General features: G+C 40.1%; 1 protein-coding gene across 1 annotated transcript; it reads left to right on the top strand.

The window, feature by feature from the left end:
* Positions 1 to 24,147: 24,147 nt before the first annotated feature.
* PABPC3 (poly(A) binding protein cytoplasmic 3) lies at positions 24,148 to 26,246 on the top strand. The gene has a single exon (XM_032150626.3). It carries the CDS (start codon positions 24,211 to 24,213, stop codon positions 26,119 to 26,121), a length of 1,911 nt encoding a protein of 636 aa, XP_032006517.1. The 5' UTR covers positions 24,148 to 24,210; the 3' UTR covers positions 26,122 to 26,246.
* Positions 26,247 to 27,307: the final 1,061 nt, after the last annotated feature.

Genomic DNA, 27,307 nt, shown 5'->3' with positions numbered 1-27,307 from the left:
TCAAGCTCCTAACCTTGAGTGATCCTCCCACCTTGACCTCCCAAAGTGCTGGGATTACAGGCATGAGCTACTATGCCTGATCAGATAATATTATTAATAAAAAATTTCTCATAGCAGGGAACTAGTACATACCACATGAAGAAATACAGGAAATAGGATATTATATAAAGTGATAATTATAAAGATATTTTCTAGACCAGAAATATAAACCTTTCTGAATTTTATAAGAACATCACAGAAAGTACAAAATAAGAAAAACAAATGACTTAGTGAAAGATTTTTAAAAACTATAAAAATAGAAAATAAATCAAAATGATACAATCAGCCTAAGAAGCAACATACTGGCCACATCAGTCAATGCAAATGGGCTGACTCACTTTTTAAAAGAGTGTTAAATTAGATGAAAAAGCATATCCCAATTCCACGCTATCTACAAGAGACGTACCTAAAATCTGTGATTCAGGAAGGTTGAAAATAAGAGAATTAGCATAAATATTCCAGGAAAATACAAACAAAAATCAAGGTCACAAACTCAATATGAGATGTGATGAAATTCAGATGAAATGTATTACACAGGAACCAAAAAAAAGGCAATTTATGATACAACAAGGAGTATAATTCACAATTTAGATATAACAATTATGAATACCTAAGTACCAATAATATTCATAGAGCTGAAATTACAGGCATTACAAGAAGGTAAAGAAGAAATAACATTACTCATAGCAGACTTCAATTCACTTCGTTTGGCCAATGGCAGATCATGTAGAAAAAAATAAATGTAAGTATACAGAATATTTCTGTAAACTCTGTAATCTGAAGACGTAAGTCTTTCTTCAAATGTTCATGAAATGGCAATAAAAATAACCACTTATTAGACCACAAAAAAATTCAGTAAGTCCCAAAATGTAGGAAAAAAGACAAATATGATTTTCTGATCACAATATCAATAAACTAGTAATGAGTAGGAAAACCAGACATTTAAAAATACTCTTTTAACTAGACATTTTTAAAACTCTCCTAAATAATTCTCCATTAAAAAAGAAATAGAATCCATAATTACAGAATTCTGAGAAACCAACAAAATGAGAATGCTACATATTGGAGTCTACAGGATTGAACTGAAGCAGAGGCCAGAATAAAATTCTAACTTTAATAATAATATAAATCTAAACAAGGGAAAGAATGAAAGTACTCAAATGTTTAAGAGAGAGCAAGAAAAGAAAGCGAAAACAAAAACACAAAACAAAACAATAACAACAACAAAAAAAAACAGAGAAAAACAGAACAAAACAAACTCTAAGGATTAAAAATAGAAACTAAAGTGCTTTTTGACTGGGGCAGTAATAAAGAAGTAAATGAATTTCAAAGTAGAAAAACTCTAAAACTAATAATACATAAAACCAGAAGTCGATCCTTTTAAATAAACCAACAAAATAGACAAACCATTAACTAACCCCCCCAAAAAGAGGAAGGAATAAAAGAAGAAAGGGGAAAATAACAAACAAACCAGACAACATGATGTCAAAACCTGAAAATAATGCACAAAAGAGAAAAGTCAGACACACTTCTCACTTATAAATACTGACTCTTTCTTTTTTTTTTTTTTTTTTGAGTCGGAGTCTTGTTCTGTCACCCAGGCTGGAGTGCAGGGGCACAATCTTGGGTCACTGCAAGCTCTGCCTCCCGGGTTCACGCCATTCTCCTGCCTCAGCCTCCCAAGTAGCTAGGACTACAAGTGCCCGCCACCACACCTGGCTAATTTTTTGTATTTTTAGTAGAGACGGGGTTTCACCATGTTAGCCGGGATGGTCTCGATCTCCTGACCTCATGATCCACCTGCCTCAGCCTCCCAAAGTGCTGGGATTACAGGTGTGAGCCACCGCACCTGGCCGTAGATATTTTCTTAATATGATAAAGGATATTTCTATCTTAGCTTAAACAATAGCACCAGGATTTCTGGAGACACACTAGTGATATCCTAATCAATTTCAGAATAAATCATGGATGCCCATACTTACCACTGTTATTACTGGAAATCTTGGTGCATTTAGACAAGAGAAAGAAATCAGATATATAAACATTGTGAAGATGATGTCTGAGTCCCTTTTGTGCTGTTAGAACAGAATACCACAGATTAGATAGCTTATAAACAAAAAAAAAATTATTTTTCATGGTTCTGGAGACTGGAAAGTCCAAGATCAAGGGACCTGCATTGGTGGGGGCCTTCTTGCTGTGTCATCCGACAGCAAAAGGCAAAAGGACAAAGAGAGAGCAAGAGAGAGGGCAAGAAAAGGTTGAACTCATCCTTTTATAAGGAACCCAACTTATAGTAATGAACCCACCCCTGTGACAACGTCATTAATTCATTCATAAGGGCAGTGCTCCATGACCCAAACACCTCCCATTAGGCCTCACTGCCCAACACTGCCACATTAGGGATCAAGTTTCCAACACATGAACTGTGGGGGACACATTCAAACTATAGCAGATGGTAAAAATATCACAGTTGGAAGATGATATAATTATATCCCAAGAGAATCAATTTTTAAGCTATTAGAAACAAGGAAATTCAGGAAATAGTAATGTAAACAATTACTATACAAAGAGGGAGGCTGGGCATGATGGATCACATCTGTAATCCCAGCACTTTGGGAGGCTGAGCAGGCAGATCACTTAAGATTGGGAGTTCGAGACCAGCCTGGCCAATATGGTGAAACCCTGTCTCTACTAAAAATACAAAAATTAGCCAGGTGTGGTGGCAGGTGCCTGCAGTCACAGCTACTTGGGAGACTGAGGCAGGAGAATAGCTTGAACCTGGGAAGCAGAGGTTGCAGTGAGCCAAGATTGTGCCATTGCACTCCTGCCTAGTCATCACAGCGAAACTCTGTCTCAAAAAAAAAAAAAAAAGAGCAGGGAGACATTTTTGGTGATGCAGGTATGAAGAGGATGACAATTCTTTCCACAGACAATGACAAAAACTGAGCAAAGTTATTAAAAGGTAACTATTTGCAAGCCCTGAAAAATGACCAAAGATAGACAAAAGCTTGAGAAGAGTTTACAATAACTGAAATAAAAGACCACCACGTGAGCTCAATGGCAGAATGTAGGTGACAGAAAAATCAGCCAGTGAACTTGAAGATAGAGCTATATAAATTATTCAATTGAAAAATAAAGAATAAAATATTGAAAAAAATGAGCAATGCCAAGAGACCCGAGGAGCAATATCAAGCACTCCAACATACTTGTAATCGGAATCATGGAGAGAGAATATTTGAAGAAATAATAACAAAAAGAGATCTCAAATTTGATTCATAAAAGTCAACAAAACTCAATAAACACACATTTGGACACATCATATCTAAGCTACAAAAAGTCAAAAATAAAGAAAAAATGTTGAAAGCAACAAAATAAAAATTACATGGAATGGAGAAAGGAAATGACGACTGACTTCCCATCAGACAATGGATGCCAGAAGACACTGGTGTTTATATTCAAACTGCTGAAAGAAAAAACATGTCAAAAAAGAATTTTAGGCCAGGCACAGTGGTTCACACCTGTAACCCTAGCATTTTGAGAGGCCAAGGTGGAAGGATCACTGGATCTCAGGAGTTTGAGACCTGGGTAGGCAACATGGTGAAACCCTGTCTCTACAAAAAATACAAAAATTAGCCAGGTGTGGTGGTGCACACCTGTAGTCCCAGCTACTTCAGAGACTGAGGTGAGAGGATTGCTTGAACCCAGGAGGTTGAGGCTGTAGTGAGCCATGGTCACGCCACTGCATTCAAGCCTAAGCAACAGAGTGAGACAATGTCTCAAAAGAATTTTATATCCTAGAAAACTATACTTCAACTATATAGGTAAATTAAGGACATTTTCAGATAAAAGAAAACAGAAAATTTGGTATAAGAGACTTGTACAATTGATAATTCAGCAACACAGGGGTTAGGGACACCAACCCCTGCCCCACAGCAGTTGAAAATCTGTGTATAACTTTTGACTCCCTAGAAACTTAACTCCTGATAGCTTACTTTTGACTGGAATCCTTACTGATAACATAAATGATTGATGAACACATATTTTATACATTGTATGTGTTATATACTGTATTCTTACAATAAAATAAGCTAGGGAAAATGTTATTAAGAAAATCATAAAGAAGAGAAAATGTATTTACTATTCACTGAGTAGACATGGATCATCATAAAGGTCTTCATCTTCATTGTCTTCACCTTGAATAGGCTGAGGAGGAGAAGGAAGGGTTGGTCTTGCTATCTCAGGAGTGGCAGAGGTGGAAGAAAATCTACATATAAGTGGGTCTCCACAGTTCAAGCCCATGTTGTTCAAGGATCAACTGTACTATTACAAATTCCAAAGGAAGTCCTCAGGCTAAAGGAGAATGATACCAGGTGGTAACTCAGAGATATAGGAAGAAATGAAGAGCACCAAAAATGTAGGTAAATATAAAAGACTTTACACACATACCCGCAACTGGATAAAACGTAGATTAGAACACTGTGTTGTCAGGTTAATAAACTGTACAGGAGTAATATGTACGACAACAGTAGCACAAAGGCTTGGTAGTAAGTAGAACTACACTGTTGCAAGATTCCTGTGTATTAACAGAAGTAATTCCACATTCACTTTAAGTAAAGTCTGATCAGTTAAAGATGCATATTGTAATCCTAGGACAACTGCCAAAAAACTAATGAAAAGAAATGAGCTAAAAAGCCAATAGGTTAATTAAATAGTACACTAAAATATATCTGTTTAACACATGAAAGGCAGGAAAAAAGAACTAAAGTGATTTTTTTTTTTGGAGACAGAGTCTCACTCTGTTGCCCAGGCTAGAGGGCAGTGGTGTGATCTTGGCTCACTGCAACCTCTGTCTCCCAGGTTCAAGCAATTCTCCTGCCTCAGCCTCCTGAGTAGCTGGGACTACAGGTGTGCGCCACCACACCCAGCTAATTTTTGTATTTTTAGTAGAGATTGGGTTTTACCATATTGGTCAGGCTGGTCTCGAACTCCTGACCTCAAGTGATCCACCGTCTCGGCATCCCAAAGCGTAGGGATTACAGGCGTGAGCCATTGCACCTGGCTAGAGTGATTTTTTTTTAAGATATGACAAATAATGAACAAAGAGTAAAAAGTCTGACTTAACAGAAATCATATCAATAATTTAATATAAATGGACTAAACGCTCCAACCAAAAGACAGAGATTGGCAATTGAAATACAAGAGCAAGACCAACCTATGTGTTGTCTACAAAAGATGCTGTTTAAATGCAAAGATGCAAATGAGTTGAAAGTAAAAGAATAGAAAAAGACATACCATGGACACGTAAGAAAGCATGAGAAAGCTGGAGCAGCTATATGATCATAGACACAAAGATTTTATGAAAGAAGTAGTGCTAGAGATAAATGGAAACTTCATAATAATACAAATCCAAAGTAAGTACAAGGAAAGAAATAACAAGGATATCAGTGGAAATCAATGAACTAGAAAATGGACAAACTAAAGAGAAAATCAGTGAAATAAAAAACTTGCCCTCTGAAAAATCAACTAATTTGATAAATCTGTAGCTGAACTGGTCAATTAAAAATGCACAAATTATCAATATCAGAAATGGAAGAGAATTATCAATATAGTTCTTGTAGTTATTAAAAGAATAATAAAAAACATTGTGAACAACATTATGACAAAAACTTTGAGGATTTAGATGAAATAGATTTCAAAAACAGACTCAAGAAAAACAAAAGACCTAAACTGTCCTATAACATATAAAAAAATTAGGCCGGGCGCGGTGGCTCACGCTTGTAATCCCAGCACTTTGGGAGGCTGAGGCGGGCGGATCACGAGGTCAGGAGATCAAGACCACGGTGAAACCCCGTCTCTACTAAAAATACAAAAATTAGCCAGGGTGGTGGGGGCCTGTGTCCAGTATCGAGGTGGGAGAGAGTGGGTGAACCGGAGGCAGAGTTGCAGTGAGCCGATTGTGCCATTCCAGCCTGGGGACAGGGGAGATCCATTCAAAAAAACATATAAAAATTATTTTTTAATTAAAAACCTTCCTACAGAGACAACACCAGTCCAGTGATTCATGGGATTCTATCAAACATTAATTTTTTTTTTTAATTTAGTGAGTTTTCTGTCACCAAGTGAGTGCAGTGGGATCTCGGTAGGTTCATGCGATTCTCCTGCCTCAGCCTCCCAAGTAGCTGGGATTACAGGCACACACCACCACGCCCGACTAATTTTTTGTTTTGTATTTTCAGTAAAGACGGGGTTTCACTATGTTGGCCAGACTGGTCTCAAACTCCTGACCTCATGATCCGCCCGCCTCAGCCCCCCAAAGTGCTGGGATTACAGGTGTGAGCCACCACGCCTGGCCCAAACATTTAAGTTTTAACATAAGTTAAAACATTAAGTTTAAATCTCTCCCAAACTATGTCAGGAAAAAGGAGTTGGAATACTGCTGTATTCATATTATTAGGCCTGCATTACCCTCATTTAATACCTGACAAAGACATAACAAGAAAACCATAGACCGATATCTCTCATGGACATACATGCAAAAATGTTTAAGAAAATATTAGGAAATCTAGTAATATAATAAAAGAATAATGTATCACGATCAAATGGTGTTTATGTAAGAAATGCAATATTGCTTTAATATATGAAAACCAATTAACATAATTTACCATATTAATAGAATAGAGGAGAAAAAACGTGATCATCTCCACAGATGCAGAATAAACTATTTGACAAACTTCAAAGCCTATTCATGATAAAACTTTGAGCAAGTTCGGAATAGAATGAAATTTCTGCAACCTGAAAAAAGATATCTATAAAAAACTCAGAGCTAACATCGTACTAAATTGTGAAAAACCAAGTGCTTTCAACCTTAGAACAGAAACAAGACAAATATATTCACTCTTATTGAACTATCTTTATAGTTCAATAAGACAAAAAAAAGCACAGAGTTTGTAAAAGAAGAAATAAAACTGTCTTTATTTGCAGGCAATATAAGTACATATATAAAACAATCCTAAGGGAATATACAAAATCTACTAAAACTAATAAGTGATTAAAGCAAGATCACAGGATAAAAGATCAATATGCAATCATCACTTTTATTTCTATATATAAACAGCAAGCAATTAAAAAGGACATTTAAAATACAAATATGTTCACAATGACATAAAAACATTATGAATAAATTTAGCAAAAGGTGTGGAAGATCTATACCCTGATAAATAATGCTGTTAAAATAAATTAAAGAAAGCCTAAGTAAATGGAAAGATAGGTAATGTCCATGAACTGGAAGACTCAATATTGTTACGATATCAATAGATTCAATGTAATTTTAATCAGGATTACAGCAAGCATTTTCTTTTAGAAATTGACAAGTGGATTCTAAAATTGATATAAAAATGAGAAGGATCTAAAGTAGCTGAACAATTTTAAAAAGAAGAGAAAAGTTGGCCAGGCACAGTGGCTCACACCTATAATCCCAGCACTTTGGGAGGCTGAAGCGGGCAGATCATGAGGTCAAGAGTTCGAGACCAGCCTGGCCAATGTGGTGAAACTCCGTCTCTACTAATAATACAAAAAAAATAGCTGGGCTTAGTGGTGTGCACCTGTAGTCCCAGCTACTCGGGAGGCTGAGGTGGGAGAATTGCTTGAACCCAGAAGGTGGAGATTGCAGTGAGCTGAGTTCGTACCACTGCAATCCAACCTGGGTGACAGAGCGAGACTCTGTCTCAAAAAAACAAATAAAAATAAATAAATAAATAAATAAATAAAAGAAGAGAAAAGTCAAAGGACTTAAACTACCTGATATGAAGACTGACTATAACACTGCAGTAACCAAGAAAGTGTGGTATGGGGATAAGGAAAGGCACACCAACCGGTAGGACAGAGTCCAGTCCAGAAGTAGACTGACATATGCATAGTCAACTGATCTTTACCAAAGTGCCAAAGTAATTAAGTAATGAAAGGATGGTGTTTTCAATGAACAGTGCTAGAATAGTTTCCATATTGCTGGGGGAAAGGATCTGGACCCTTTTCTTTTACCGTATACCAAAATAAACTCAAAATGGGTCATAGACCTACATTTAAGAGCTAAAATCTTAAAACTTCAAGCAGGAGAAAAATAGAAGGATTGATTTGTGATATTAGGTTAGACAAAAGAAAAATATTTGCAAATTAAATTTCATTAAAGTGAAAAATATTTGTTCTTCAAAGGACCCTCTTCAGAAAACAAAATTGGAAAAAAAAATTTGTAAAACACGTATCCAACAAAGGCCTTGTGTCCTGCATATACAAAAAGCTTACTAATAAGAAGACAAACAATTCAATCAAAAAATCGACAAAAGATTTAAACAGACACTTCACAAAAGAATATATGTAAATAGCCAATAAGTCATTTAAAAGATGCTCAACATCACTGTCAAAGAAACCAAAGAAATGCAAATCAAAACAACAAGGAGAGACCAGTATACAAGGAGAGACACGGGGATGGCAGAAATTTGAAAAGCCTGACAACAAGCATTGATTGGTATCCACATGAAGATGCAACAATTGGAACACTCATAATTGCTAGTGGTTAGTTACACTGTTTTCCATATCCATTTTGAAAAAGAAGTTGCAAGTTTCTTATCACATGAAACACACACCACATGTGACTCAGCAATTCCACTTCTAGTTATATAACCAAGAACACATACATACATACATATATATATCTCCACTCAAAGACATTGGAGGCCAAAGTTAATAGCAACATTATTCTTCATGGCTCCAAACTGGAAATAACCCAAATATTTATAACCTAGTGAAAAGATGAACCAGTTGTTGTATATCCAGACAATGGAATACTGCTCAGCAAAAAGACAAAATGAACTGTTGATACCTGCAACATGGATGAAACTAAAATATCACACAAAGTGAAAGAAGCCAGACATAGAAGACAACATATTATTCTATTTACACAAAATTCTGGAAAAGGCAAAATTATAGTGAAAAAAAGATCAGTTGTCTTAGGCCTGGAGTTGGAGAGAAAAGATTGGCTACAGGGGAGCACAGAGGAATTTTGATGTTGGTGGGGCCTTGCATATTTGTATGTATTTGCCAAACTTACTGTACTATACTCTTTTTCTTTTCCTTTTTTTTTTTTTTTTGAGACAGAATCTTGCTCTGTTGCCCAGGCTGGAGTGCAGTGGCACAGTCTCGGCTCACTGAAAGCTCCGCCTCCCAGGTTCACACCATTCTCCTGCCTCAGCCACCCGAGTAGCTGGGACTACAGGCGCCCGCCACCACGCCCGGCTAATTTTTTGTATTTGTAGTAGAGACAGGGTTTCGCCGTGTTAGCCAGGATGGTCTCGATCTCCTGACCTCGTGATCTGCCTGCCTCGGCCTCCCAAAGTGCTGGGATTACAGGCGTGAGCCACTGTATCAGGCCAATTGTACTATACTCTTAAAATCTGTGAATTTAATTGAATGCAAATTGTGCCTCAAAAATGCAAAAAAAAAAAAAAAAGTAAAAATCAGTATCTTACGAATATAAAAAATAACGGCCAGTAGAAGTTTCAGTGGGAAAAAGGACACAGCATTTGGTATCCTCTGTTGGCCCTCCAGATTCACTCTCACCGTACTCCCTCCTGCTCTCCCTCCAGCAAGGCTTGACAGTGTTGGTTTTATCAACGGACCCTCTTGCCCTCTTGCCTCTGGTTGACTTTGGCCACTGGGAATTTCTAGCAGGAGATCTAAGGAATGGAGGAGAGTTGGGGAGCATACTTATTTCCTCTTTTACTCCTATTCTGTCTGGAGGGATCACAGTGGGCTAGGACAAGGTTATAGCTCCTGTCAGATGGCCTCTCCAATAAGAGTGCTGTCTCTGGATTTCAGCAGCTACTCCTTCAAACCCTTCATGCCTATGTGTGAAAATGAGGGACCTAGGACTTCTATTAGTAGCCCAAAGGTACCACTCCGTCCCTTTGGTTTTTCTGTACTTTGTTCACATTTTTGCTAATATCCCCTTTATTTCCTCAGTTAACCAATTTAAATAGAGTCATTTGTTTCGTATTGTAACTCCTACTGATACAGAGCCCGCTTACCACAATAGTAGCAACAAAAAAATTCATTGGAATTAACAAGCAAGAAATCACAGGAGCTATATAAAGAACATCAAAATCAACATAAAAAGACATAAACAAATGCAAAGACATTCATGTACTTGTATAGGAAGTTCCAACATCCAAAGATGGCAATTCTTCCTTAGCGCATTCACAAATCAAATACCAACAGATATTTTATTGTTTTGTTGCTGTTGTTGTTCTTGCATTATTAAACAAACTACTTTTAACATTCATGTTGAAAATGAAACAAACAAGAATAGTTAGAACAATTCTGAAAAAGAAGAGTAAATATTAAAACAAAATTGCAATAATTATGAATTGAAGGAAAGACATGTTATCAAACAAAAAGCCTGGAAATATATCCAAATACTCACAAAAATTTACAACAAAAATTACATCTGAAATCAGCGAGGGAAAAGATAGACTAATAAATGGTTTAGGGACAACAGGTAGCATTCCGGAAATAAAAATACAATTGAATTTGTATCTTATTCAACAGGAGAACCTCAAAACAAATCAAAGATTTAAATGTCAAAAATGGAATCAAAAGTATTAGAAGTAAACACAAGATAATTTGTTGTAATTTTAGAGTGGTGTCTTTGTTTTGTGCTGTTATAACAGAATGCCTGAGACTGAGTAATTTATAATAGACAGAAATGTGTTTGGCTCATGCTTCCGAAGGCTGAGAAGTCCAGGATCAGGGAGCTGCATCTGGCTAGGGCCTTCTTACTGTGTTATCCCATGGTGGAAGGACAGAAGGGCCCAAGAGCACACATGAGAGAGCAAGAGGAGAAGGAGGCTGAACTCATCTATTTATCAACAACTCAATCCCCAAAACAGCATTAATTCATTCATGAGGGCAGAGTCATCATGGCCTAATCACCTCTTAAAGGTCCCACCTCTCAACACTGTTGCATTGGGGATTAAGTTTCCAACACATAAACTTGGAGGGATACATTCAAACTATAGCAAGCGGTAAAAGCCTTTCTAATTACAGTTGTCCCTCTGTATACTTGGGGGATTTATTCCAAGACCTCCCTCAGATATCAAAGCCCATGAATGCTCAAGTTTGTTATATAAAATGGTGTATTATTTGCATATAACCTATGCACATTCTCTTGTATACTTTAAATCATCTCTATGCTTATAAGGATTACTTATAACACCTAATACAATGTAAATACTATGTAAATAGTGTTCATATTTTTTGAAATTTGCATTATATTTATTACAGTATTTTTATTTTTTATTCTTTTTTTCTTAACATTTTCAATCTATGGTTTAGTTGCAGAACTCACAGATACTGATAGCCAACTGCATAACACAAAATCCAGAAGTTATTTAAAAAAATTTTTTTAAACCTGTATGACAAAAATAACATTATAAATAATGTTCATCAAAAGATGAACTGTGAATAAAATAATGTGCTCCTAGAAATTCATAGGAAAAAAACCAACAATCCAATAGAAAAATGACCAGAACAGACAATTAACAGAAAAGGAAATACAAAAGAATTTAAGCATAAGAAAAGATGCTCAACTTTTCTCATAATAAAAGAAAAGCAAATTAAAACAACAGTGAGAAATTACTACTCACTTCTCAAGCAGGAAAACTGAAAAATATGATAAAGTATTTCTGGCGAGGCTGTGGGAAAATAGGTTCTATCATACACAGGTCTTAGAAGTGTAAATTAGTACCAGCTCTAAGGAGGGCTGTTGACAACACTTATTAGAATTTCAAATGTATTTACTTTTTGATCTAGCTTTCTCTTCCTAGATATTTACTCTGCAGAAATATTTGCACAGTTGCAAAACTACGTCTATACAAGCTGTGAGAATTGCAGATACCAGGATGAAATCACTCTTGTCAGACCCTGACAAACTAGGGCTGGGAATGCAGAAAGGAGGGGGTCTTATCTCAGATAAGACATGCTAACATGTCTGAGATAAGAACTGTTTCAAAGGACTTTCTAAAAATCTGACAAGAAATCCTTTCACATCCTTTGCACATCTTCTGCCTTGCAAAGTTTGCACATTTCACCCGTATACATGTATTTCTATGACAAGGTGCATCACCAGATATTCTTTAGGCTGCAGCAATCCATATAAGATGCTCTGAAAAGAACACTTGCCCAGTAACAGCATCTCCGCCAATAAACTGATGACAGTTCTGACTTTGAGCCACTGGAACCAATGAATTCTGCTTCTACATAGCTTATGTTGAACCTCTCTTTTTGCCAGTAAAAGCTTTCCTTTACCCTTCTCTCACTTGTGGTTTGCCATTCCATGAATCCCAGATTATAATTCCCTTTTTCCATTCCCGAATAAATTCAATATATTTCAGGATAGTTTTCTCTAATGTCTTTTCTTTAGGTTGACATAATCTGGTGTCAGAAGTGGGATGAAACAATTACCTTAGGAAGGGGTCAGCGACCTTTGGGACAAGGTGAGGTACACACAATTGGGCCTTTTGTGCATTCCACTTCCACAGATTGCCTTTTTTTTCCCTACCCAGATACAGCTTCTCTCAGGTCAAGCTCCCTTCCTTTGGTAGCAGTTGTCTGTTGACCTTATTCAGGATCTGGTTGGGTTAAGGGACCTTAGTAAAGGCTCCTGCTTCTGGGAATATAAAAGACTTTTTGTGTTTTCTGCCAAATCTTTTCTGGTACAAAGACAGTTTGTCTTTCTGGTTCTGGTAATGCACTTTTGGTTTCTGAGTATTTGCGTACATTTACAGTTTTGTTTGCTGCTTGATTTTTTCCTTCTGTTTCCAAACATCTTTTGAGAACAAAATTTACTTTCTAAAAAGGTGGGCACAGTTGACCCTTTAAATGCCATTAGGGCATTTGCCACCATTCTGCCAGGGATATCAGTCTCCAAAGAGAAGTCTTTCCCGTCAGGATAAACCCGGACACAGACAGAGAAGATTACCACTAGGGGGCCTGCCAGTTTCAAGAAAAGATTTATGTATCTAGAGCAAACTTGGTCACGGGTGGGGCGATTAGTGCACGGCTCCAGCCATGTCAAACAAAACCCTGGGCCAGGCACACTAAAACAAACCCCTAAAACTCCCTGACAGGGCTTATAGATTTTTTTTTTTGTTCTCAAGAGATTAATAAGAAGCAGAATGGGATCCCAAAATTCCAAAGGAGGCAATAACGGTTCCCCTTCTGAGAACGCTGCAGGCTATATGACAAAAAATTATCCTCCTAATGGAAAGAGTACACCAAAACTAACTTGGAGCTTCAATAACCATGGTGAGGGTCTTTTGACTTCCTCAAAACTTGTCTTTCTTAGGACAAAATTAGAAGACCCTAGTCCTAAAATTAAACAATCCAAATGGGAGGCCTACTTCAACTGGCACCGAAAAGGCTCTAAGCACATTCAGGATTCTAACATTGCCTCCCTACAAGATACTGTCCCCAAATTAACTGAGACAAACAGTTAGGGAAAGATGACAAAGCCTTGGAGGCTCAGACTCTTTCCTCCCTGAAGACGACCTCCCTTCTCTCTCATCTGTCCCCTCTCTCCATCCTCCTTTGGCTGAAATGCCTTTCCCTGTAGATTCCTCAGCTCTTACTACCCTGAACCTGATCCTGTTAAAACCTGTCCTTCTAAAGTTAAGCCCACTAACGATTCCTCTAACCCCCATGTTTCTCGTGTTCCTTAGTGCAAGGCTGAACTACAAGTTGCTGCAAGGAATTCCAAAAGTCGCTGAGGACCCTCACCAGCTTGCTCATGAATTCAACCTGGTAATTCAAGTGGATTAACCAGGGCTTCTCATCTATGCCAGTGGTTCACATGCCTGTTGGTGAAGGTCAGGCCCAATGCTGGATGGCCTAGGCTTATTGACATGGCCCTGAGAAGGATTTAGATAAATATACATCCAAAGACTGTGAAAAAGCCCAAGGCATGGCAAAAAAAAGGAACCTTCACAAAGCTATTCTGGGGCCTTTTCCTAACACCTTAGACTGAAATAAAATCCAGGACTGTACCCAAGATCACAATGAGCCAGTTTAAAATTACTATAGTCAGCCTCAGGTTGCATTTTTTTAAAAATTCTGAATTACCTGTAGATGTAGATTCTACTCAAGGAGTCTTTCATTTTATGTTTGTGAAGGCCTTTTCTCAAGAACTTCCCCAGCTTGTTGAAAAAGCCCATGTAGGACTGGGCACGGTGGCTCATGCCTGTAATTCCAGCACTTTGAGAGGCTAAGATGAGAGGATTGCTCAAGGCCAGGAGTTTGAAACCAGCCTGGGCAACATAGTGAGACCCCATCTCTACAAAAAATTTTTAAAATTAGCTGGATATGGTGGTGCATACCTGTAGTCCCAGCAACTCAGGAGTCTGAAGTAGGAGGGTCACTTGAGTCTGGGAGTTGGAGGCTCCAGTAAGCTATGATCAGGCCACTGTAATCCAGCCTGAGCAACAGAGTGAGACCCTGACACACACACACACACACACACACACACACACACGAAAGGGGAGAGAGCCTGCATAAAATAGAAAACTATGCCCACTTCTGGTGGAGCTAATTTGACAAACCAGCTTGCCCACACACTTCAGGACATTAATAAAAAAATAACCACTAAAGTTCTTTTTTTTTTTTTTTAATTTGAGACGGAGTTTCGCTCTTTTTGCCGTCACTCACCAACCCCACCTCCAGGTTCAACTTTCCCAGCCTCACCTCCGATACTGAATTACAGGCAATCCACCACACCCACTAATTAGGTTTCTCCACGTTGGTCAGGCTGGTTTCGAACTCCTGACCTCAGGTGATCCACCCGCCTTGGCCTCCAAAAGTGCTGGGATTACAGGCGTGAGCCACCAGGCCCGGCCCATTTCTTTTGTTATAAAACTTTTAATTTTAGATTCAGGGGTACATGTGCAGGTTTGTCATATAGTAAACTCATGTCACAGGGATTAGTTGTACAGATTATTTTGTCACCAGGTACTAAGCCTAGTATCCAATACTTATTTTTTCTGATCCTCTCCCTCTAGCACCCTCCACCCTCAAGGAGGCTCCAGTATCTGTCATTCCCCTCTTGTGTTCATGTGTTCTCATCATTTATCTCTCACTTACAAGTGAGAATATGTGGTATTTGGTTTTTTGTTCCTGCATTAGTTTGCTAAGGATGATGGCATCCAGCTCCATCCATGTTCCTGCAAAAGATATGATCTTGTTCTTTTTTATGGTTACATGATATTTCATGGTGTATATATGCTACATTTTCTTTATCCAATCTGCCATTGACAGACATTTAGCTTGATTCCATGCCTTTGCTATTGTGAATAGTGCTACAATGAACGTATGCATGCATGTGTCTTTATGGTAGAACGACTTATATTCCTTTGGGTATATACCCAGTAGTGGGATTGCTGGGTTGAATGGTAGTTCTGTTTTTAGCTCTTTGAGGAATCTTCAAACTGCTTTCCACAATGCTTGAACTAATTTATACTCCCACCAACAGTGTATAAGCATTCCCTTTTCTCCACAACCTTGCCAGCACCTGTTATTTTTTTACTTTTTAGTAATAGCCATTCTGACTGGTGTGAGATGATATCTCACTGTGGTTTTGATTTGCATTTCTTTAATGATCAAAATGACTAAAATTCCTAATCTTCAATTACAACAGGTGGAGGCTCCCAGAGGTAACCCTAAGTGGAGACCCCTTGAGCTGGGCCATTTCTGTAAGAAGCCAGGCCACTGGAAAAAAGATTGGTGCAAAAGAAAAATGGAATCTCTTTCTCAACTCCTCCTCCTCCACCACCTACACTTAAAGACCACTCTCAATGAAGGGGCTTCAAGAACTCATAGGGACTTTTTCCAGTTCTTACTTCCTCATCTGGGTGAAATGACCCTTCAAGGTGGAAATGAGATACAGGACTAACACTATCAGTCCTTCACCCCACCAGCCTCAGTCAGCTCCTGCCTGGGAGTAATAGGAAGACAAATGGTGGGGCTTTCCCAGGATGCTTTACCTGCTTTGTTTAGCAGCCCATTCCATCCTGCCTTGGCCCTCTCCAGGAAACCCATCCCTCTCCAGGACACCCATCCCATTTTGCTTGTTCATTCTGCCCCTGTCCACCTATTTAGATGTGATTTTCTGAAAAGATTACCACGGTATTTTTTTTTTTCCTGAAAGGGGAAAACTGTTTTAGAATTTGACACACCAAACTGTGCTGACTCAGCCTGGCAGTCTTCTGCCTCCCTGACTTCTCTCATGTGTTATATTGTTCAGAAAACAAAACTAATGTCACCCCTTCACTGCTGGACCAAATACCAGGCTCTTTATGGGCAAAATAACTGACGTTGACATAATTCATAGCACATTTCCTCTGAAAATCCAGATTGATCCATCCAAACCCCTGCCTAACATTAAACAATATCCACTCAACCAGATGGTTCCAAACCTATTATAGAAGAATACAAAAAAAGGGGCTCATTTTTCTATGAACTGGTCCTGGTAATACCCCAATTCTACCTAATAAAAACTTCTACCTAATAAAAAAACCAAACAACTGTGGGTAGAGGTTTGCTCAGGGCCTCTGAGGAACAAATCCATTGTTGTTCCAAGGCATACAGTGGTTTCAGCCACCACACTGTACTAAACCCAGCACTCACTGACAGCCCAACTTTCACCATCGTTGATCCGTGAAGTGCATGTGCAGTATTATGCTGGATCCAGCCAGTTGAGAGCTTTTTCCCTTTACCTGGGAAGGCCAACAATTCACCAGGACAGGAAGGCCCCAGGATTTTACTGAAAGCCCTTCCTATTTTTCTCAAATATTAAAGGCGGACTTGGAGGATCTGGGTTTTCCCCAAGGCTCCACTTTACCACCATATGCAGACGACATCCTTCTTTGCTTGCCTTCAGAGGTAGCCTGTGAGAAAGACTGCACATCTGTCAAAGCATCTGGCTGCCAAAGGTCAAAAAGCCTCTCAAGAAACCTGAAGCTTGGCCAGGTGTGGTGGCTCATGCCTGCAACCCGAGCACTTTGGGAGGCCAAGGTGGGAGGACTGCTTGAGGCCAGAAGTTCAAAAACATAGCGAGAGCCTGTCTCTATAATTTAACAATTTAAAAATTAGCCAGGTGTGGTGGTGCACATGTAGTCCCAGCTACTTGAGAGGCTGAGGTGGGAGAATCACTTGAGCTCAGGGGGCTGAGGCTGCAGTGAGCAGTGATTGTACCTCTGCCCTCCAGCCTGGGTGACAGAGGGAGATCCTTTTTTAAAACAAACAAAAACTTCAGTTAGTAAAAACTTGGGTGAAATATTTGGGCTGTTCAATTTCAGAGAATGGATTGCATTTAGATTCATTTAGATCCTGAGTTCAAGATGTTTTGCAATTTCCTCAGCAAAAGCCAAATGCCAACTCTGTGGTTTCTCAGACTTACTGGTTACTGTCATAGCTGAGTCCCTGGCTTTCCTTTTCTGGTCCAATGGCTGTATGCTTTACGTAAGTTACTAAACCTGCCCCCATTACTGGGACAGGATCTGAACAGCAAGTTTCCAACAACCTAAAGGAAAAGTTGGCAAATCTTCCAGCTCTGGTTCATCCTAATTAGAAATTCCCCTTTTCCCTCTTTGTGTATGAAAAGGAAGGCAGTGCTTTGGGGGTCTTAAGCCACAAGCATGGAGGCCAATGCCACTCTCTGGGACACTGTAGTCAACACCTGGATCCCGTTGCCGGTGGAGTCCCTTCTGCCTGAGAGCAGTCCCCGCTGCAGCCCTGTTAGTCAAGGCAACTGAGGGATAGCTGTGGGACCCCCAAGTGTATGTGAGCCTCGAGCTGTGGATGCTCTCACACCTGCACCAGGCCTGACAGCTTCCTGCCTACTCCCTCACTCCCTGCGGCCCCTGCGGCTCCTGCTCCTCCCACTCTCGCACCTGTAGTAACCTTACTCCTGCAACTGTCCTGCCCTCTCCTTCAGGCCAAACTCCGCACACCTGCCTGACTCTGAGACCTCTTATCCCCTTGATAGGGTCTGCAAGAGGCTCCTCTGGACAATGCTGAGCTGTCCTGGTTTACAGATGGCTCACATTTAAAGATCAGCTCTGGTCGGTATTACGCAGGCCATGCAATCACTACTGCCTTTGAAGTCGTGGAAGTGGCTGGTTTGTTTGTAGCCACTTCAGCCCAGCAGGCAAAGCTCTTTGACCTCCCCAAGCCTGTCTCCTTGCTGAGGAAAGACTGCTAAGGCTTGTACAGACAGCAGGGATGCTCTTGGAGTTGCTTGTGATTTTAGAATGCTGTGGAAGCAAAGAGACTTCCTCACTTCCAACGGAGACAAAATAAAGAATGGGTCTTATGTAGAAGAATTATTAAATACAAAACAGCTACCTGCTGCCCTAGCCATTATCAAATCTCAGGGCTGGGATTTGATAATTCAAAAGTAGACTCTGGGCCGGGCGCAGTGACTCATGCCTGTAATCCCAGCACTTCAGGAGGCCGAGGCTGGGTGGATCACCTGAGGTCAGGAGTTCGAGACCAGCCTGGCCAACATAGTGAAACCCTGTCTCTACTGAAAAATACAAAAATTAGCTGGGCATGGTGGTGGATGCCTGTAATCCCAGGTATTCAGGAGGCTGAGGCAGGAGAATCACTTGAACCTGGGAGGCAGAGGTTGCAGTGAGCTGAGATCGTGCCACTGCACTCCAGCCTGGGTGACTGAGTGAGATTTGGTCTCAAAACAAAACAAAACAATACAAAACTAGACTCTGTGGGAATAATGGACACTGGAGACTACAAAAGGTGGAAGGGTGGGAGAGAGGTCAAGGTCGAAAAATTACCTGTTGGGTACAATGTTCACCATTTCTGGTGATGGGTATACTTAAAGGTCCAGACTTTACCACTACACAATATATGCATGTAAGAAACCTGCACTTGTACCTCCTGAATATGTTGAAATAAAAATTAATTTTTTAGAAAAGAAACTAGACTCCATGGAAGCTAGAGGAAATCGCATTGCTGGTTATGCAGCAAAGGATGCTGCCCTTAAAGGTCCCATTGACAAATCTCCGTCATGGCCCAGCTAAAAAGGTTCCTGAAAGATAATCTTAAAACAATTACTAAAGATGCACAGAATCAGGCACCAGAGGCCAAAAAATAAAACTGGGAAAATAATGTCTGCTGGTTCAAAAATCAAGATGAACTCTGGTTTTGGACAAATGAAAACCGTGTCCCACACAACACTCGATGAGATTTCCATTATTAACTACTGTACATGATTTAAGTCATTGGCTACAGAAAAGATGATGACCTTTATGAGACAGTACTGGTAGAGTAATATCAATGAAGTGGCCAAGGCCGAGTGCGGTGGCTCACACTTGTAATGCCAACACTTTGGGAGGCTGAGGCGGGCAGATCACCTGAGGGCAGGAGTTTGAGACCTGCTGGCCAACATGGCGAAAACCCGTCTCTACTAAAAATACAAAAATTAGCTGGGCATGGTGGGTGCCTGTGATCCCAGCTACTCAGGGGGCTGAGGCAGGAGAATCGCTTGAACCCAGGAGGTGGAGGTTGCAGTGAGCCGAGATCATGCCATCGCACTTCAGCCTGGGCGACAGAGCGAAAAAAAAAAAAAAAAATGAAGTGGCCAAAAATGCTTAGTTGGCCTGCCCCGCTCATCCTAAACTCAACCCTGGAAAGCCAGTGCACACAACCCCCGCCATTTTCACCACCCTCAGAGCTCCACAGAGCTCCACAGCCACCAAGGAACTGTAACTGTATCCCCTGTTCAAAAATTTAAAAACATAAAAAGACATGAAAAACAAGAAAAAATACATGTTTGAAACAAAAACCCAGAGTGGTGAATATTAGTCCATTACCTGAGAAATACTCCCTATCTTAGAATGAGTTCCTCACACCTGTTAACACCCATGTCGTAAGGTGAACATTTGCTATCCTCGTCCAGACAGAATGGACCAAGAGCAGGCGTGTGCCTTTGTTGGCCAGCTTGGTTAATGAGATTAGACATGCTCCTTCTTCAGCTCTTCACCAGACTCACAGACTCTGACCAGTGAAAATGGTTTTAATTATGATTTTCTTTCTATTCGTTGTCTTTTGGGTTCCTACCTCTGCTGATTTTGATAGTCTTGAAAGTGTGTGTTTTTTTCCAAAACATTTTTTTTAATTTCCAACTTTTATTTCAACTTCAGGGGTACATGTGCAGGATGTGCAGGCTTGTTACATAGGTAAATGTGTGTCATAGTAGTTTGCTGCAAAGATCATCCCATCACCCGGGTATTAAGCCAGCATCCATTAGCAGTTCTTCCTGATGCTCTCCCTCCTCCCCCTGCACCCTCCAGCAGACCCCAGTGTGTATTTTTCTCCCCCTTTGTGTTCATGTGTTCTCGTCATTTAGCTCCCACTTACAAGAGAGAGCATATGGTATTTGGTTTTCTGTTCCTGCATTAGTTTGCTAAGGATAATGGTCTCCACCTTCATCCATGTCCCTGTAAAGAACACGATCTCGTTTCTTTCTATGGCTGTATAGTATTCCATGGTATATATGTATCACATTTTCTTTATCCAGTCTATCATTGATGGGAATTTATGTTGATTCCATGTCTTTGCTATTGTGAACAGTGCTGCAATGAACATACGCATGCATGTATCTTTTAATAGAATGATTATATTCCTTTGGGTATATACCCAGTAATGGGATTGCTGGGTCAAATGGTATTTCTGCCTCTAGATCTTTGAGGAATCACCACCACACTGTCTTCCACAATGGTTGAACTAATTTACACTCCCACCAACAGTGTAAAAGTGTTCGTTTTGCTCCACAACCTCGCCAGCATCTGCTGTTTTTTGACTTTTCAGTAATAGTCATTTTGACTGGTGTGAGATGGTACCTCATTCTGGTTTTGATTTGCATTTCTGTAATGACCAGTGACGTTGAGCTTTTTTTCATGTTCGTTGGTCACATGTATGTCTTCTTTTGAGAAGTGTCTATTCATGTTCTTTGCCCAAAAGTGTGTATTTTTGTACTTCTCTATTTGGACAAGTACAAAAGTGTCATTTTGTATGTTTCTATTTGGACAATATGTGTAGGTGCAACATTTACAACCCCACTATACAATCTGACACCATTGTCCACAATAATATGTCAACAGGGTAGCCTGACAGCCCATATTTGAGGCTTTCCATTTTTAATTCTTTTTTAAACATAAGAACCGACTTTATTCTGCCTTATTTGTGCATAAGACTACCTTCAGTTTTATCTGACAACAAACCAAAGACTAGATGTTTTCTACAGACTACCAACTCTCCAGAAGAGAAGCAGTCAAACTTATAATTGCTAAAAATCATGAAATGAAAAGAAGCTCCACAAAAGGGAAGAGGGAAAGTGTAGGAATTAGACGTGGGGATTTCCATTCCCTATTACTCTGGAAACCATGGTGACTAAGAGCTGTGATTAAACCATATAATATGCCGATATAAACTTAGAAGGATCTGGGAAAGAATAAATTTCTCTGGCCAGCTGTGGTGGCTCACGCCTGCAATCCCAGCACTTTGGGAGGCCGAGGTGGGCGGATTGCTTGAGCTCAGGAGTTGGAGAGCTCAGGAGTTCCAGACCAGCTTGGGCAATATGGCAAAACCCCATCTCTACAAAAAATACAAAAATTAGCTGGGTGTGGTGGCACGTGCCTCTAGTCCCAGCTACTTGGGAGGCTGAGGTGGGAGGATCTCTTAAGCCTGGGAGGTGGAGGCTGCAGTGAGCTGCGGCCACTGCACTCCAGCCTAGGCAACAGAGTGAGGTCCTGTCTTCAAAATAATAATAATAATAATAATAATAATAATAATAATAATAATAATAATAAATAAATCCCTTCTATCTATTCAGTTCGTTTTCCTTCCAGACAAAAGTTTTTCACACAAATCAATTTGTTTGCTAACTGCATCAGGATTTTCTCAAACCATAATACAATCGGCAGATTAGTTGTCCAGTGGAAATGACCTTCTCCTGTATGGTCTAGGTTTATTTTAAATGCTCTGCCATCACCGGGCTTGGGATTGCAATCCTCAAAACTTCTGGGAAATCTGAAAATGAAGTTACAAATTAAATCATAGGTCTCCAAGAAGCCTGGAATTTTGATACATTCATCCCGGTTTTCTTCCACCCAAGTGTATATTCCGTGGGCTGCATCTGTCAGGAATAAGAGCAAGTCCATTCTCACATCTTTGTGAATCTGCTTTCCTGCCCATAAACACACTGAAATGGTTCTGCAAAGCTGCCTTTCTCTGGAAGAGCATTTTGCTTTTGTTAATGAGGCAGAAAATCGATCTCATATTGTTGAGTAATCACACCCTTCCTAGCACTTGGTTTTTACAAGCCTACATTGTTGAAATGATGGATGTGCTCCTAAAAAACTGTGTATCAACTTAATTTTTAAACTTTTAATTGAATTTTATATTAGTGGCAACCACTATTTAAAGAAACGCTCTAGGCCAGGCGCGGTGGCTCACGCCTGTAATCCCAGAGCTTTGGGAGGCGGAGGTGGGCAGATCACCTAAGGTCAGGAATTCTAGACCAGCCTAGCCAACATGAGGAAACCCCGTTTCTACTAAAAACAATACAAAAATTAGCCGGGCATGGTAGTGTTTGCCTGTAATCCCAGCTATTCAGGAGGCTGAGGCGCAAGAATCCCTTGAACCTGGGAGGTGGAGGTTGCAGTGAGCCAAGATCGCACCACTGCACTACAGCCTGGGTGACAGAACGAGACTTCATCTAAAAAAAAAAAAAAAAACCCTATAATAAATTATTTGTAACATGAACAGAATGAACAGATCCTCTCCCCAACTGATATTTTTTGTGGGACTGGACCTTTCTTAAAGGATTTTCTTAAATAGAATTATTTCAGATCATCAGTTACTTAGATATGTAGCTATATTAGGTCACAAGATTGTGTACTTATGATTATAAAACGTATACTTAACAGTGAATCCCAACCTGACCTCAAGAGACTATATCATATATAATACCATATTAACATTACATGTTTATTGGTCGGGCATGGTGGCTCACACCTGTAATCCCAGCACTTTGGGAGGCCGAGGTGGGTGGGTCACGAGGTCAGGAGTTCAAGATCAGCCTGGCCAAGATCGTGAAACCCTGTCTCTACTAAAAATACAAAAAATTAGCCAGGCTTGGTGGTGGGTGCCTGTAATCCCAGCTACTCGGGAGGCCGAGGCAGGAGAATTGCTTGAACCTGGGAGGTGGAGGTTGCAGTGAGCCGAGATCGCACCACTGCACTCCAGCCTGGGCAACAGAGCGAAACTCCGTCTCATAAATAAATAAAATTAAAATAAATAAATGAAAAATAAAATTACATATTATGTTTTATATTGTTATATAATATAAAAAGTCGGTTTCTCGTTTTTGTTTGTTTGTTTGTTTGTTTTGAGACAGAGTCTCGCTCTGTCACCCAGACTAGAGGGCAGTGGCACGATCTCTGCTCACTGCAACCTCCACCTCCCGGGTTCAAGCGATTCTCGCGCCTAGGCCTCCCGAGTAGCTGGGATTACAGGTGAGCACACCACGCCCAGCTAATTTTTTGTATTTTTAGTAGAGACGAGGTAAAAAGTAGAAAATATTTTATAAAAATATATTTGTGTAAAGTAGAACATATATAAAAACATGCTAAAGGAGAAAGGAGAAAGAAATTCATTTATTTTTTCCTAGGCATTTTAAATTTGGATTATAAAAATCATCTTAGAAAAATCATTAATGCTCTTTTACAAAATAACCCGGTGAAGCAGCTGAGCCTGAGCCGCCCGCCAGCGGCCCCGCAGCAGCTCCAAGAAGGAACCAAGAGACCAAGGCCTTCCCGCTGCCCGGACCCCGCAACGCCACCCTGGCTCCCCGTCGGCAGCCGGCAGCAAGCGGCAGCGGGTCGACCACGTTCTGCGGCGGTTGAGTACGTTTCGATTTCGGGTGATTTTTGTCCCTCTGCGCTTGCCCCCGCTCCCCTCCCCTGGGCTCCGGCCCCCGGCCCCGGCACTCGCTCTACTCCTCCAACGGAAAGGTCGCGGCCTGTGTCCCTGCGGGCAGCCGTGCCGAGAATGAACCCCAGCACCCCCAGCTACCCAACGGCCTCGCTCTACGTGGGGGACCTCCACCCCGACGTGACTGAGGCGATGCTCTATGAGAAGTTCAGCCGGGCGGGGCCCATCCTCTCCATCCGGGTTTGCAGGGACGTGATCACCCGCCGCTCCTCCAACTACGCCTATGTGAACTTCCAGCACCCGAAGGACGCAGAGCATGCTCTGGACACCATGAATTTTGATGTTATAAAGGGCAAGCCATTACGCATCATGTGGTCTCAGCGTGATCCATCGCTTCGCAAAAGTGGAGTGGGCAACATATTCGTTAAAAATCTGGATAAATCCATTAATAATAAAGCGCTGTATGATACAGTTTCTGCTTTTGGTAACGTCCTTTCATGTAAGGTGGTTTGTGATGAAAATGGCTCCAAGGGTTATGGATTTGTACACTTTGAGACACGTGAAGCAGCTGAAAGAGCTATTGAAAAAATGAATGGTATTCCCCTAAATGATCGCAAAGTATTTGTTGGACGATTTAAGTCTCGTAAAGAACGAGAAGCTGAACTTGGAGCTAGGGCAAAAGAGTTCCCCAATGTTTACATCAAGAATTTTGGAGAAGACATGGACGATGAGCGCCTTAAGGATCTGTTTGGCAAGTTCGGGCCCACCTTAAGTGTGAAAGTAATGACTGATCAAAGTGGAAAATCCAAAGGATTTGGATTTGTAAGCTTTGAAAAGCATGAAGATGCACAGAAAGCTGTAGATGAGATGAATGGAAAGGAGCTCAGTGGAAAACAAATTTACGTTGGTCGAGCTCAGAAAAAAGTGGAACGGCAGACGGAACTTAAGCGCAAATTTGAACAGATGAAGCAAGATAGGATCACCAGATACCAGGTTGTTAATCTTTATGTGAAAAATCTTGATGATGCTATTGATGATGAACGTCTCCGGAAAGCGTTTTCTCCATTTGGTACAATCACTAGTGCAAAGGTTATGATGGAAGGTGGTCGCAGCAAAGGATTTGGTTTCGTGTGTTTCTCCTCCCCAGAAGAAGCCACTAAAGCAGTTACAGAAATGAACGGTAGAATTGTGGCCACAGAGCCATTGTATGTAGCTTTAGCTCAGCGCAAAGAAGAGCGCCAGGCTTACCTCACTAACGAGTATATGCAGAGAAAGGCAAGTGTACCAGCTGTGCCCAACCCTGTAATCAACCCCTACCAGCCAGCACCTCCTTCAGGTTACTTCATGGCAGCTGTCCCACAGACTCAGAACCATGCTGCCTACCATCCTCCTAGCCAAACTGCTCAACTAAGACCAAGTCCTTGCTGGACTGCTCAGGGTGCCAGACCTCATCCATTCCAAAATAAGCCCGGTGCTATCCGCCCAGCTGCTCCTAGAGTACCATTTAATACTATGAGACCAGCTTCTTCACGGGTTCCACGAGTCATGTCACCACAGCGTGTTGCTAACACATCAACAAAGACAGTGGGTCCACGTCCTGCAGCAGCTGCTGCTGCAGCTACCCCTGCTGTGCACACGGTCCCACGGTATAAATATGCTGCGGGAGTTCGCAATCCTCAGCAACATCTTAATGCACAGCCACAGGTTAAAATGCAACAGCCTGCTGTTCATGTACAAGGTCAGGAAACTTTGACTGCCACCATGTTGGCATCTGCCCCTCCTAAAGAGCAAAAGCAAATGTTGGGTGAACGGCTCTTTCCTCTTATACAAGCCATGAACCCTACTCTTGCTGGTAAAATCACTGGCATGTTGTTGGAGACTGATAATTCAGAACTTCTTCATATGCTCGAGTCTCCAGAGTCACTCTGTTCTAAGGTTGATGAAGCTGTAGTTGTACTACAAGCCCACCAAGCTAAAGAGGCTACCCAGAAAGCAGTTAACAGTGCCACCGGTGTTCCAACTGTTTAAAATTGATCAGAGACCACTAAAAGAAATTTGTGCTTCACCGAAGAAAAATATGTAAACATCGAGAAACTTAAATACTATGGGAAAAAAATTGCAAAATCTAAAATAAATAAAAAATGGAAAGGAAACTTTGAACCTTATGTACCGAGCAAATGCCAGGTCTAGCAAATATAATGCTAGTCCTAGATTACTTATTGATTTAAAAACAAAAAAAAATTACTTAATTGATTTAAAAACAAAAAAATAGTAAAATATAAAAACATACATACCCTGGGGAAAAGAATTTTCAGCAAAGTACAAAAATTTAAAGCATTCCTTTCTTTAATTTTTTAATTCTTTACTGTGGAATAGCTCAAAATGTTACTTAAAACAATTGATAACTGAGCAAGGAAACATGGTTTGGATTATAAAATTCTTGCTTTAATAAAAATTTCTTAAACAGTAAAAAAAGAAAAATCATTAATTTTACTAATAGTCTTTCTTTACATTTTCTATTATTGTATCTCCCACTATATTTCAAATATGAAAATCACTTTTTCACCAAAATTTTAGGTCTTTACATAATAGTGTTTTTTTAATATTCATAAATGAAAACATGCAATGACAAAATAGTGATTATCAATTCAGTGACATTTGTTCAAAATTGTAAGACAATTATTAATTTATACTGCATTATTTTAAAATAAAAAATACATAGTTTTAAAAATCTAATTGAACAGGAGGCTAAACTTGGTTCTGATCACAGAGATTATCGCTTTTAATCATTTGGTTTTAGTGTTTCTGGTAGTTGATTTTCTTCAATAATAATTGTACGTAGTTATTTCTTGTTTTATCAATTTTGTAATTTAACTATTGACTTCCTGCTGTAACAAATAAGGATATGCTTCATCTACCCCTTCCCACCATCCCTCCTCCTCCTCCTCCCAATATAATTTATCACTACTTGTAGCTCCTTTATTGGTAATATTAATTAATATAAATATTTATAATTAATGTTACACCTAGTGAATTGTATAAAAGGACAGCCCATTTGAGCATTCTCTTTTAAGATGAGTAGAGGCTGTGACATTGCACTACATAGAAATATAATTATACCATATTACTTTGCAATAGACTATGTGTATGTAGAGAGATGGTCACTATATAATGTGGGTATAGCTATGCACACACATACACAAAAACATATAAA

Source organism: Hylobates moloch, unplaced genomic scaffold (genome assembly GCF_009828535.3).
Source record: "Hylobates moloch isolate HMO894 unplaced genomic scaffold, HMol_V3 SCAFFOLD_4, whole genome shotgun sequence".
NCBI lineage: Eukaryota > Metazoa > Chordata > Mammalia > Primates > Hylobatidae > Hylobates > Hylobates moloch.
The sequence above is the reverse complement of the archived record's forward strand: the minus strand, read 5'-3'. Positions and strand labels throughout refer to the sequence as shown.